The sequence below is a fragment of the Rhinopithecus roxellana genome, chromosome 8 (assembly GCF_007565055.1).
Source record: "Rhinopithecus roxellana isolate Shanxi Qingling chromosome 8, ASM756505v1, whole genome shotgun sequence".
Lineage (NCBI taxonomy): Eukaryota > Metazoa > Chordata > Mammalia > Primates > Cercopithecidae > Rhinopithecus > Rhinopithecus roxellana.
This window is the reverse complement of record NC_044556.1, coordinates 92,369,318-92,382,053: the sequence shown is the minus strand read 5'-3', so window position 1 is coordinate 92,382,053 and position 12,736 is coordinate 92,369,318. Positions and strand designations below refer to the sequence as shown.

The 12,736-nt window shown below is 39.2% G+C and overlaps 1 protein-coding gene across 4 annotated transcripts in view; it reads left to right on the top strand.

The window, feature by feature from the left end:
* The window catches only part of MDM4 (MDM4 regulator of p53), a 39,236-nt gene extending 28,677 nt beyond the window's left edge, over positions 1-10,559 (top strand). For 2 of the 4 annotated variants that reach the window (XM_010369788.2, XM_030936179.1), the window contains exons 8-11: positions 1,460-1,620; positions 3,186-3,335; positions 5,470-5,550; positions 7,777-10,559. In XM_010369788.2, the coding sequence (XP_010368090.1) occupies positions 1,460-1,620; positions 3,186-3,335; positions 5,470-5,550; positions 7,777-8,346 (962 nt within the window). In that variant the 3' untranslated portion in view covers positions 8,347-10,559. The remainder of the gene's footprint in view (positions 1-1,459; positions 1,621-3,185; positions 3,336-5,469; positions 5,551-7,776) is intronic. The other 2 variants (XR_748668.2, XR_004058826.1) reach the window with 2 other exon arrangements.
* The last annotated feature ends 2,177 nt before the right edge of the window (positions 10,560-12,736 follow it).

Sequence of the window (12,736 nt, the reverse complement as noted above, 5' to 3'; positions counted from 1 at the left end):
GGCACGATGATGTGCACCAGTGGTCTCAGCCACTCAGGAGGCTGAGATGGAAGGATCACTTGAGCCCAAGACGTGGAGATTGCAGTGAACGGAGGTTGCAGTGAATCAATATCATGTCACAGCACTCCAGCCTGGGCAACAAAGTGGCACCCTGTCTCAAAAAAAAGTTGGGGGCAAGGGCAGGTATAAGAATAGCCAATTCAAGGGGGGATATGTAGTTTGTGATGAACATTTGAGAATAAATAATAGTATTTTCAGGAAGACCTATAGGTAGAAGGGACAGAATTTTTATTTGTGGAAAGAATGACCTATTTTCATTTCCTTCATAAGTTGTAGAGCTCGAGTAGGGAAGAATAACTTTAATATGGACCATTTCAAGAATTTGGTTTCTGATAATTTCAATAATGAATAAGTAGAAACATAATTGAAGTTTCCCTGGCCACAGATAAGCCTTTTAGTCAGCAATATTGACATAATTTATAAGTAAATAGGGTAACCTTATGTTCTGGCAAGGACTCATGTATTGCAGAAATTCTTTCACAATATGTACTTCAGCACACATTAATGCCCATGGTTGCTTTGGGCAGGCCTGATGTATTGGGAAGATGTAGAAGAGAATGAGAAAGTAAGAAAGGAGCAGCAGAGCACAACAAAAGACTGGAGTCTGGGAAAGAAAAGAATATCATGTGATAACAACAGACTTATGTTATTAGCAGCCCTCAGTGTCATTCAGATGTACAACGTGAGATCTTTTACTTGAAATAATGTGGGGTCTTAGTATTTGTGGTATGTCTAGATACTTAGCTCTAAGAGCCCATTGATCCAGCAAGGGCGTATGTACGTCTTTGGACAACCTAGAGTTTAGTATTTTATAGTGGTTGTTACCCACTAAAACATACGAATTACTGAGAAATGACCCAGAATATGTGGTATCAGTGAGATGGCCTGGACAACCTTGTGATCACCTATTATGGTTTGTATTGCCTTGCTTTGATCTTAAGGGTTAGACCACTATGTTACCATCATTTGCATTGCTATTAATCAAATTATTATCAGGTACTATGTACTAGAGCAAGTAATTCTATAGTTTATACATGGTAGGAGTGTTTAAAATGCCAGTAAATGACCATTTAGAAATTCTTTTAGAACAAGGTCATTGTTCAGATACTTTTAGAGTCTTTTTTTTTTTTTCCTGTCTTCTCGTAGAAGACAATGCTTTTAGAGTTTAGACTTGATAAACGATGATCTACTTGTAGTGTCATTACTTGGTGATGAAGCCTAAACAAGGGAGGAGATTTGAGCTCTGCCGCTAAAACAGATACTTGATTTCTGGTTCTTTCTTTCTTAGAACAAGAATTTCTTTTTACCTGTTTGGTAAAGAAGTTTTAAGTATTTTAAAGATAGTCTTGGTTATTACGTATTGTGCATAGTTATCATCCTTTTCATTTGACTTCTGTAGATGGAGACTTAATTGAAAATTTAACCCAAGATGAGACATCTAGGCTGGACCTTGGATTTGAGGAGTGGGATGTAGCTGGCCTGCCTTGGTGGTTTTTAGGAAACTTGAGAAGCAACTATACACCTAGAAGTAATGGCTCAACTGATTTACAAACAAATCAGGTAAATTTCACATTTGAAGGGGAGTGTGTTTTTTTTTTCTTTTGAAAGGGTAACATTCTTGGTTACTCTTGACCACACATTATATTCTCTAAGAATTCTTATTTACTCTTATGGCGTTAAATACCATCTGTATGCATGTGATACCCAAATCTGTATCTCTAGTCCTTACCTCTTCCCTAAATGCCCAACTTCAGTTTCCAGATGCCTGTTTAACTAACAACTCTACTTAGAGGATTTGACATTGAACAATTTCAAAATGGAGCTTTTGGCTGTGCGTAGTGGCTCATGCCTGTAATCTCTGGGAGTCTCAGCCTATAACACTGGGAGGCCGAGACAGGAGGATTGCTTGAGCCCAGAAGTTTGAGACCAGCCTGAGCAACATAGATGCCATCTTTACAAAACATAAAAAATTAGCCAGGCGTGGTGGCATGCGCCTGATTTACTATAGTAATAACTGATTCAGCCCCCTCCTTCCTCACTTCCTGTCATTCTTCTTGTTCACTACATGTGTTTTGGATATACCAGGCTCCTTTCTGACCCTGTAGCCCAAAATTCCTTCCTTCCTCAGGCACCTTAAGTTTATTCTTTACTCTTTCTGGAACTCTCTTCCCCCATATTATTTCTTTGCCTCAAATGTAATTTCTTCAAAGAGGTCATTCCTGGCCGCTAAGGCTATTACGTTACACAGTTCCAGTAGGTTCCATTCACTTTTTGTTTTGGAGCTGTGTAGTTATAGGTGGTGGCCCTGCAAAACCATCCCCTAGTTAAAATAGCCTCCTCTTTAGCCACTCTTCTCTTTTATCCTATTTTATTCTCCATAGCACTTCTCACTTTGTAAAAATATTGCTATATTTTATATTTGTGTTGTCTGTTTACCACTGAAATGTAAGGCCAGAGCTTTTGTATTGTTCACCACTTTTTCCATTACCTAGTACCTAGAACAGTATGTGGCACATAATAGGTATTCAGTGAGTATTTGTTTAATAAATGAATGAGTATATAAGAGTGGCAGAATAATAAATTGTCTCTCATGGATGTTGTAGAAAAGCATGTCATGAAATACTCATAGATGAATGCAGAAAGAAAGTTCTGTATGGAGTTCAGAAAGTGTCAGGACAAAAGGTTTGGGTGACCATCAGTATTTCTCATATTTCTTTAATAAGCATCCTTGACATTTTAAGGGAAAGAATATTTCAGAACTAATGGAATGTTTTCTAGCTTCTTAGAGTGTCACCTGTAGAAGGGAATTTAGGGAACAGATTCTATTTACTTGAGCAACTACAAGTCCTTACCTTTTAAACTCTTCAGTACTGTTTCTCAGGTGTTATACCTGATTGAGTGTTAAAAGAGGAAAGTCTATGCCTGGCACTATTATATCCATCCACTAGTTTACCCATAGTAGGTATCAAGTAGATATGTGTTGAATGAATACATGTCCACTGAATAAAGGCAAGATGTTCTTTGGCGATGTAGTGTGATGACATTGAGTTTTGGGTTTATTTGTGTTGTTTCAACGTCTGATAAACCTCTGAATACAGAAACTCATGTTTATTTTTTTCTATTAGGATGTGGGTACTGCCATTGTTTCAGATACTACAGATGACTTGTGGTTTTTGAATGAGTCAGTATCAGAGCAGTTAGGTGTTGGAATAAAAGTTGAAGCCGCTGATACTGAACAAACAAGTGAAGAAGTAGGGAAAGTAAATGACAAAAAGGTATGTTGTGGAAAAATTCCATGTTGATTCTGTTTGTGTGCTCATAGTATAATCTGTTCAGATCTCTTTGTATCTCTTTGTACAACAGATTGCTTACATAATCCCCTTTTTAACTTTAATGAATTTTTCAATGCAATTTTAAGATTCACATTAAGTGTTAAGTTAACCAGGGCTGCCTTAAAAGCCCCTACTTAGTCAAAAGCAGTAAGCTATTCTTTTTTTCCCCTGCTTATAGCAACTAGCTATCTTTTTTCTCCCTTTGCTAACAAGGTAAGGTGCTAATCAAGCTTGTCTAACCCACAGCCTGTGAACCACATGCGGCCCAGAACAGCTTTGAATCAACACAAATTCATAAATTTTTTAAAAACATTCTGAGTTTTCTTGTGATTTTTTTTCCCTTTTAGCCCATCAGTTATCATTAGTGTTAGTGTATTTTATGTGTGACCCAAGATAATTCTTCCAGTGTGACCCAGGGAAGCCAAAAGATTGGACACTCCTGTTCTAAATGAACAGCAGTCTGTAGGAGAAAACTTATTTCTTGGAAATCTTGATAGCTTCCATAGCCATTTTATACCTAAATGGAAAGATAAGATTATTTCTTTGTAGCTATTTTAGAGTTAAAATAGTAGAAAAGAGGGGAGATTGAACTCTGAGTACATATGGCATGTACTCATGAAGTACTCATACATATAGTGTGTACTTATGTACAGATGAAGAGTCATACAGGCAACTTGCTGAAGACTCAGAAGAAATTGGGGAGGAGATCCAGTGGCCAGGATGTAGAATAGTGTTGGTAAACATCCATTGAATAAATACAGCAAAAAAAACCAGACCTAAATTGGGTCATCTTTTTTATTTATTTAAGGGATTTTCATAGGAATTTTGAGTTCCTGAAGGATACCCTAGTATATTCGTTGTAGTCAAATGGTGCTTGGGTTCTCTTAGACTAGTTATATGGGTAGCACTAGAAGAAATGCAGGTGGCTTGAATTAAGACAAAAGTGACATTTGGAAACTTTTATTTATTTATTTTTGAGATGGGATCTCACTGTTTTGCCCAACCTGGTCTTAAACTTCTTAGCTCAAGTGGTTCTTCCACTTCAGCCTCCTAAGTAGTTGGGGTCACAGGCATGTGCAACCATACTTGGGCTAGGAAATTTTTATAGAGAGAGATGGGACTTAAAATACTTGACCGTTTTTGAGAAGGTTGCTGTATAGAGGTTCATAATGGTTTCCTAATTGGTTTTATTCCCTTTATTGGACCACAAAACTAGGGCTTTAAATTTTTAAATTCTAAATTTTAAAATTTAGAACACTCCTCACTTTTGAAATGGACATTTTTTGTTTGTTTCTGTTTATATGGGCATGTTTTTATAGGACAGCCAGAGTATCACATAACTGGTTTTACTTTTGAATGTGAAAAGTAAAATTTTAAAATATTTTGTTTCATTTTTCCTGTCTGCTTAGATAAAAATTTTCATGTTTAACAATTTGGAGCTTTTCTACTCTGAAATTATTTATTTATTTATTTATTTATTTATTTATTTTTAAATGGTTTTAGAGATAAGCTCTTACTCTGTCACCCAGCCTAGAGTGCAGTGGTGAGATCATAGCTTACTGCAAGCTGGAACTCTTGGGTTCAAGCAGTTCTCTTGTCTCAGCCCCCAAGTAGCTGGGACTACAGGTGTGCACCACCACACCTGGCTAATTTTTAAAATTTTTTGTAGAGACAGGGTCTTGCTTTCTTGCCTAGGCCAGTTTCAAACTCCTGGGCTCAAGCGATCCTCCTGCCTTGGCCTCCCAAAGTGCTGAAATTATAGGAACCTGGCTGTGAAATAGCTACCATGCCCAGCTATTTTCTCTAAAGTCATAAATATGGGCATCTTCTCTCTTCTGAATGCAAAATTTATTTGGTAACCCTTCTGGGTGCTTTTCTCTCGTTTGTGCTACTACTGAAATGCCAACTAGATGTACAGAATAATGTGTTTGGTCTTGCATTTAAGCTGTCTCCTTAAGTGCTAGAGATGGGAGCAGAATGTGAGTTTTAAATTGAAGCAGTTGTCTTTTTTGCTTTTAGGTAATTAGCCTCATCTGAAACAAGTGAACATTACTAATGAGATGTTTTGCCTTCACAGGTGATTGAAATGGGAAAAAATGATGACCTTGAGGACTCTAAGTCCTTAAGTGATGATACTGATGTAGAAGTTACCTCTGAGGTATGAATCTCTAGCTAAAGCTATTTTGCACCAGCCCCATCTTCAGATGATGTAATCCCAGCAGTTCATTTGTGTTGAAGAGTGCTGCTTTTCCCCCCATTTCTGTCTCCCTTGCATAGCTGCTAAGTGATGTTGATTTCTTTACGTCTTTTAAGAGGTTTTTATTAGAACTTAAGAAGGGAAAGGGATAATTTGATCTTAACCTCTCCCTACCTTGAAAAGGATGAGATAAATGCCTCTGTGTGCCTTTCTCCCTGCCATCAAATCTCTTTGGAGACACAAAGTTATTCAAAATAATCCTGCCCTGCTTTCCCTGACTCAACACCTCTCTGCAATCCAAAGACAGACCCATAGGCTATCTAAAATTATTTGTTGAGTATAAAAATAATATTGTCATTGTTTTCTTAAAAAGAAGCAAATGGAAAACAGCTTAATTTCCACACAGATTAGTATTAATGGAGGACTAGTAAAGAATATTTGATATTCCGCTCTTAGGTTAATAGGAATGGATTTGTCACTAGTTGACAACTGAAGTCTAGACCCAAATGTATACCTTGCTTTTTTCTTGCTATTTCCCCATGTTTCTTTTAGTCTTGCCACAGGTAACACACTGTGGGAAAAAGGTTGGTGGAGGAAGGATAAGAAGGGGATTTTACATTTTGCTGCTTGGAAAGAGAAACATTTTTAGATTGTTTCTGGTGTTGATCCTTCCCCTAATCCCACCACACCACTGTTGATCATTATGGTAGTTCATTGCCAATTATCTGTGTGTAGCTTAGTAATAAAGTGAAATATATTGGTCCAGTAAGTGTTCTTGACCATAATACAAATAACAGAGATAAATGTTTCCATCTGTTTTTTTTGAGATGGAGTTTCACTCTTGTTGCCAAGGTTGGAGTGCAATGGCACAATCTCGGCTCACTGCAACCTCCGCCTCCTGGGTGCAAGCGATTCTCCTGCCTCAGCCTCCCGAGTAGCTGAGATTACAGGCATGTGCTACCACGCCCGGCTAATTTTGTATTTTTAGTAGAGATGAGGATCTCCATGTTGGTCAGGCTGGTCTCAAACTTCTGACCTCAGGTGATCCGCCTGCCTTGGCCTCCCAAAGTGCTGGGGTTACAGGCATGAGCCACCACTCCTGGCCATGTTTCCATCTTAATCAGACTTGTGACTACTTGGGCGCAGAAAACCTATTAAGCAAATGGACTGTATTTCATCAAATCAAAGATGCCATTGAATTTAATAAGCCCTATTTTATATCCTACTAAGAAAAAGTGATGTAATTTAAACTATGGCACACCATCAGTCACGAATTCCAAATCTTTACAAAGTTCCTTGGATTATTTGTATAGCATTTTAGATGAGATTGGAAGATTTAGACTGGCAAGAGTGTTTTGAGGCCGTCTGGAGTCAGTTTAACACATGGTTGTGCCCTGGCCCCTCAGTCTGGACAATTTAGTTATGACTTCTAGACTTGAAGTGCTTGGCCTTTGACCTGAAAGTAATCAAGTTCAGCTTATGTGAAATCATTGTTCCTGTCAAAGCCAGGCAGTTAACCACATTAAATATTCTTACTTGTTCCCCGTAGCTATTTTTGAATTAAGCAAAGCATTTAAAATTGATTGAGATCTAGAATCTCCTAATTTGAATTTGGAAAAGTAGGGAAAAATTACTTGGCATTCAAGGAAAAGAACATTTATTTTTCAGAGGGCATGATTTAGGCATGCAATTATACCTATAATCCTGGGTACAATGAGAGTGCATGAGTAAATTTAGTAGTTTTCAAATCTCATCTGTTTTAGCTGTCTTTTTTGCCAAATTTCATAACATTTGCTATTAGTGTAGAAAACAATGACAGAGTCTTCGTTCTTCAGCCTCTTGCCTGATAAAGGAGTAAGTTGTGCAAAAGAAAGTAACTCCAAAGAAGCTCATAAGGTACCGCAGACAATGTAAATTTCACTGAGATGAGGTAGAAAGCCAGAATAATTTAACTTTCTTAAAGATAGCTATATCAGATTTTGGCTTGAATATAGCAGTTGTGGCACTATTGGTGTAAAACTTCCAAAGACTTTCCTTCATGTGGCTATGGAATTTGCTCAAATCCTAGGCTAGATCACTGGTGTGAAATAGCTTAGTGAGAGGATGTGAATGAATTTGGCCTCCTTTCCTTTTTCTCAGCATCATATTAACCCCCCGAGTATTAATTGGCTTCACTTGTCTTTGTAGGACGAGTGGCAGTGTACTGAATGCAAGAAATTTAACTCTCCAAGCAAGAGGTACTGTTTTCGTTGTTGGGCCTTGAGGAAGGATTGGTATTCAGATTGTTCAAAGTTAACCCATTCTCTCTCCACATCTGATATCACTGCCATACCTGAAAAGGAAAATGAAGGAAATGATGTCCCTGATTGTCGAAGAACCATTTCGGCTCCTGTCGTTAGGCCTAAAGATGTATATATAAAGAAAGAAAACTCCAAACTTTTTGATCCTTGCAACTCGGTGGAATTCTTGGATTTGGCTCACAGTTCTGAAAGCCAAGAGACCATCTCAAGCACGGGAGAACAGTTAGATAACCTTTCTGAACAGAGAACAGATACGGAAAACATGGAGGATTGCCAGAACCTCTTGAAGCCGTGTAGCTTATGTGAGAAAAGACCACGAGACGGGAACATTATTCATGGGAGGACGGGCCATCTTGTCACTTGTTTTCACTGTGCCAGAAGACTAAAGAAGGCTGGGGCTTCATGCCCTATTTGCAAGAAAGAGATTCAGCTGGTCATTAAGGTTTTTATAGCATAATGGTAGTAGAACATAAAAATACGTTTCTTCAATTCACTTACACATTGTTTAAAAATCAATCCTTTATTTAATTTTATTTCCTACCTGTCAGAATGTTCTTAGCCATCAAAATCCGAGGTAGCTGTAGGAAAAGTACTGGAGCTAACAATGAAGAACAGAAGTAATCTGATTAGTCAAATTATGAAGTGCCGTGGATTACTTTATGCAGCAGTCAGGTACATAGGTAGGTGAACCCAAAAGAAAAACTGAAAAATAAGAGATTTCTTCTATGCCCATTTACAGTGTTGAGGTATAATTAACATGATAAAGTGTTTCCTTGTAACGAGTTGTAGAAATCTGAGTAACCACCCAAAAAAGCAATAGAACATTTCTGTCACCCCAAAATACTGCGTTCTGCCACTTTTCAGACAGTCCTTCAGGTATTTCATGGCTCTCACCCTAGATTATTTTTTATTGCACTTTTTTTTTCGAGGGTATAGAGGAGGTGTGGGGTGGCAGGGTCTGTCTTGTTCTGTCTCCCAGGCTGAAGTGCAGTGCAGTGCATGGCTCACTGCAGCCTTGGTCTCCTGAGAATAAGTGAGAATAAGTGGTCTGTCTCCTGAGAATAAGTGGCCTCCTGAGAATAAGTGAGAATAAGTGTTCTGTCTCCTGAGAATAAGTGAGAATAAGTGTTCTGTCTCCTGAGAATAAGTGGTCTTCCCACTTCAGCCTCCTGAATAGCTGAGACTGTAGACTAGCATAACCACACTAGCTAATTTTTTGTGGAGATGAAGTCCCACTATGTTGCCCAGGCTGGTCTCGAACTCCTGGACTCAAACAGTCCTTCCACCTCAGCCTTCCAAAGTGCTGGGATTATAGTAATGAGCCACCTAGTCTGGCCCTTTTGCAAGACTTTAATCTGACATCTAAATTTTTGAAATTTAAGTACTTATAAAGGATATACTATCCAACATATATATGTGCTTTAAAGATTTTTTTTTTTTTTTTTTTTTTGAGAGACAGGGTCTCACTTTGTCATCCAAGCTGGAGTGCAGTGGTGCAAACATGGCTCACCTCCTGGGCGCAAGTGCTCCAGCTTCAGCTTCCCTCACAGGCATTTACTGTCTCACCCAGCTAATTAAAAATATTTGTAGACGGCGTCTCATTATGTTGCCCAGGCAGGTCTCGAACTCCTGGGTTTAAGTGATTCCCCTGCCTCAGCCTCCCAAAGTGTTGGGCTTATAGCCATAAGCCACTATGCTTGGCTTAAAGATATTTTTATGAAAGCCCTGGGGCTATAGATCTAGCTGATTAACTTTATAGAAAAAGTCCTGTCATATAAACTGGCAAAGCCTGTTCTCAGTTTAATTAGCCAAATCAGACTTAACTTCAGTCAGAACATGTCTTGGTTTTAATTCAGATAAATGCACAAACATACTTCTCTGGCACAGCCTTCAGAAGGATCAGTTCCTTTTTTTTTTTTTTCTTTCTAGACAGAGTCTTGCTCTGTCGCCTAGGCTGGAGTACACTGGCACAATCACAGTTCACTGCAGCCTCGACCTCCCAGATCCAAGCAGTCCTCACACCTAAGCCTCCCAAGTAGCTGGAACTATAGGCGCATGCCACCATGCCCAGCTGATTTTTGTATTTTTTGTACAGATAGCATTTTGCCATGTTGCCCAGGCTGGTCCCAAACTCCTAGCCTCAAGCAACCCTCCTGCCTCAGCCTCTCAAAGTGCTAGGATTATAGTCCTGAGCTACTGCCCCCTACCCTCTTTGCCTCTTAGGAGTCATTTAGATTTTTTTTTTTTTTTTGATCCTTTTGTTTAGTGCCTCTGGAGCTGCTTACACCATATTTAAGTTGGTTTCCATAGAGCTATGCATGTATCCTTACCCCATGGGAAAATGTTGGTGTATTCTCAAGGGTATGCATGTGTCATTTTGGAGACCAAGACCCTAGAACTGTCAAACTTAAGGATCACAAAAATCACAAGGGTTGCTTGTTAAAAATGCCCAAACCCCCAGAGACTGATCCCTGAGATCTGGACCAGGAATTTGCATTTGAACAAGTGTTTTTGGAATCTCTATGCAAGTTTTATACAGAACATGCTTTTGGAATCCTTGCCCTAGACAGGAGTGTCCAATCTTTTGGCTTCCCTGGTCCACATTGGAAGAAGAAGAATTGTCTTGGACCACACATAAAATACACTAACACTAGCAATAGCTGATGAGCTTAAAAAAAAAATTGTGGGCCGGGTGTAGTGGCTCATGTCTGTAATCCTAGCACTTTGGGAGGCTGAGGCGGGTGAATCACCTGAGGTCGGGAGTTCAAGACCAGCCTGACCAACACAGAGAAACTCCATCTCTACTAAAAATACAAAAAATTAGCCGGGCATGGTGGCACATGCCTGTAGTCCCAGCTACTCAGGAGGCTGAGGCAGAAGAATTGCTTGAACCTGGGAGGTGGAGGTTGCGGTGAGCTGAGATTGCGCCATTGCACCCCAGCCTGGGCAACAATAGCGAAACTCTGTCTCAGAAAAAAAAAAATCTCATAATGTTGTTGTTATTGTTTTTGTTTGTTTGTTTTAGAGACGGCGTCTCACTCTGTTGCCCAGGCTAGAGTGCAATGGCACGATCTGTGCTCACCGCAACCTCTGCCTCCTGGGTTCAAGTGATTCTCTTGCCTCAGCCTCCCAAGTAGCTGGGACTACAGGCACATACCACCATGCCCGGCTAATTTTTGTATTTTTAGTAGAGATGGGGTTTCACTATGTTGGCCAGGCTGGTCTCAAACTCCTGATCTCATGACCCACACCCCTCGGCCTCCCGAAGTGCTGGGATTATAGGCGTGAGCCACCGCACCCAGCCAAGTTATAATTTTTAATAAAACTTACGAAGAATTACTTATGTTTATAGATATTTCATCTTAATTTGGCATATCATTGCCCAGGAAAGAATCCTCTTATGCTACTCAGCTTTACTCCTGTTCCTGCTTGCTCATCAGGTTTTTCACTGCTTCTGTTAGCACTAAGTACTTAGGTGATCGTAAGCTATGTTCTTGAGCCGAATTTCATCTTCACTTATAGGAAACTTTATTTCTTTCCTTTTTTTTTTTTAATTTGAGATGGAGTTTTGCTCTTGTCGCCCAGGCTGGAGTGCAATGGAGTGCTTGGCTCACTGCAACCTCCACCTCCCAGTTTCAGATGATTCTTCTGCCTCAGCCTCCCAAGTAACTGGGATTACAGATGTGCACCACCATGTCTGGCTAATTTCGTATTTTTAGTAGAGATGGTTCCACCTTGTTGGTCAGGCTGGTCTCGAACTCCTGACCTCAGGTCATCCACCCACCTTGGCCTCGCAAAGTGCTGGGATTACAGGCGTGAGCCACAGTGCCCAGCTTAAACTATTTTCGTGATCTGTTTTTGATTTTGTTCTTTTTTCCTTGCCACTGCGGTACAGATTTTTTTTACTCACTGCCACTAAACTAAAGCAAGGCATAGTTTATATGTGAAGTGTTCAGAGTTTACTGCTATAAGGAAACTTCCAAATACTGACATTCACCTTTTAGCTGTAGTTATTGGGACCATGGGCTCTGGTTTTCTGGAGACTGCCAGTTTGCTCCCTTCTGCATCCCACCTGGTTTGTTTCTGTCTGTCCCCTTTCATTTTCAAATGTCTTCATTTGGATGATAAATTATATGGTTACCTAGTTATAGGTAAGCCATGTTCAAGTTGAAATCTTGATGGTGAGGAAAGATCTGTGTCATTGGAGCTCATTGTTTCTGCTGCAATGTGCCATAGACTATGAATAATGAAATCATAGCACATTACCATCAGAATTCTTGTTTTAGTTGTCATTTAAATTAATATTTATGATTGTTATCTTGGGCAAAAAGTTTGGAGAAGAGATGACAAATCATTAGAACAACGATGAATTTCAGTATTATGGCTAAAAAGTTCTGTCTCAATATTAACTCACTCTCCTTGCAGTGTACTTAACAGTAATTGGTATGTTTTTTTATTTAATGCTTAAATCAGACTTTATAAAAATCTTAAACCAGGCCTTTAATATGGTATGCCATTTCCACAGTCTACCAATGGAATAATATGGGCTTCTAATCTTAGGCTTCTACAATGGATTGAAGTTGAGCCATGCCAGCCTCTGCACTGCCACTAATTTGTATAATACAAGATTGAGTCACTGCCAAGCATTTGAAATATGCGGTTGTGTTTTAATTATAATTTATGTATAGTTAGATGTATGTAATGCATTGTGTGATGTTATTTGGTTTGTAAGAATTTATTTTTAAGGGTCACGGCCATTTGTAATATTTTTGTGTGTGTAAATTCAATGCAATGTTGGCTCCCTTGAAAAGTCACTGATATATTGGTGCATGTTCTTCTGTTCCATA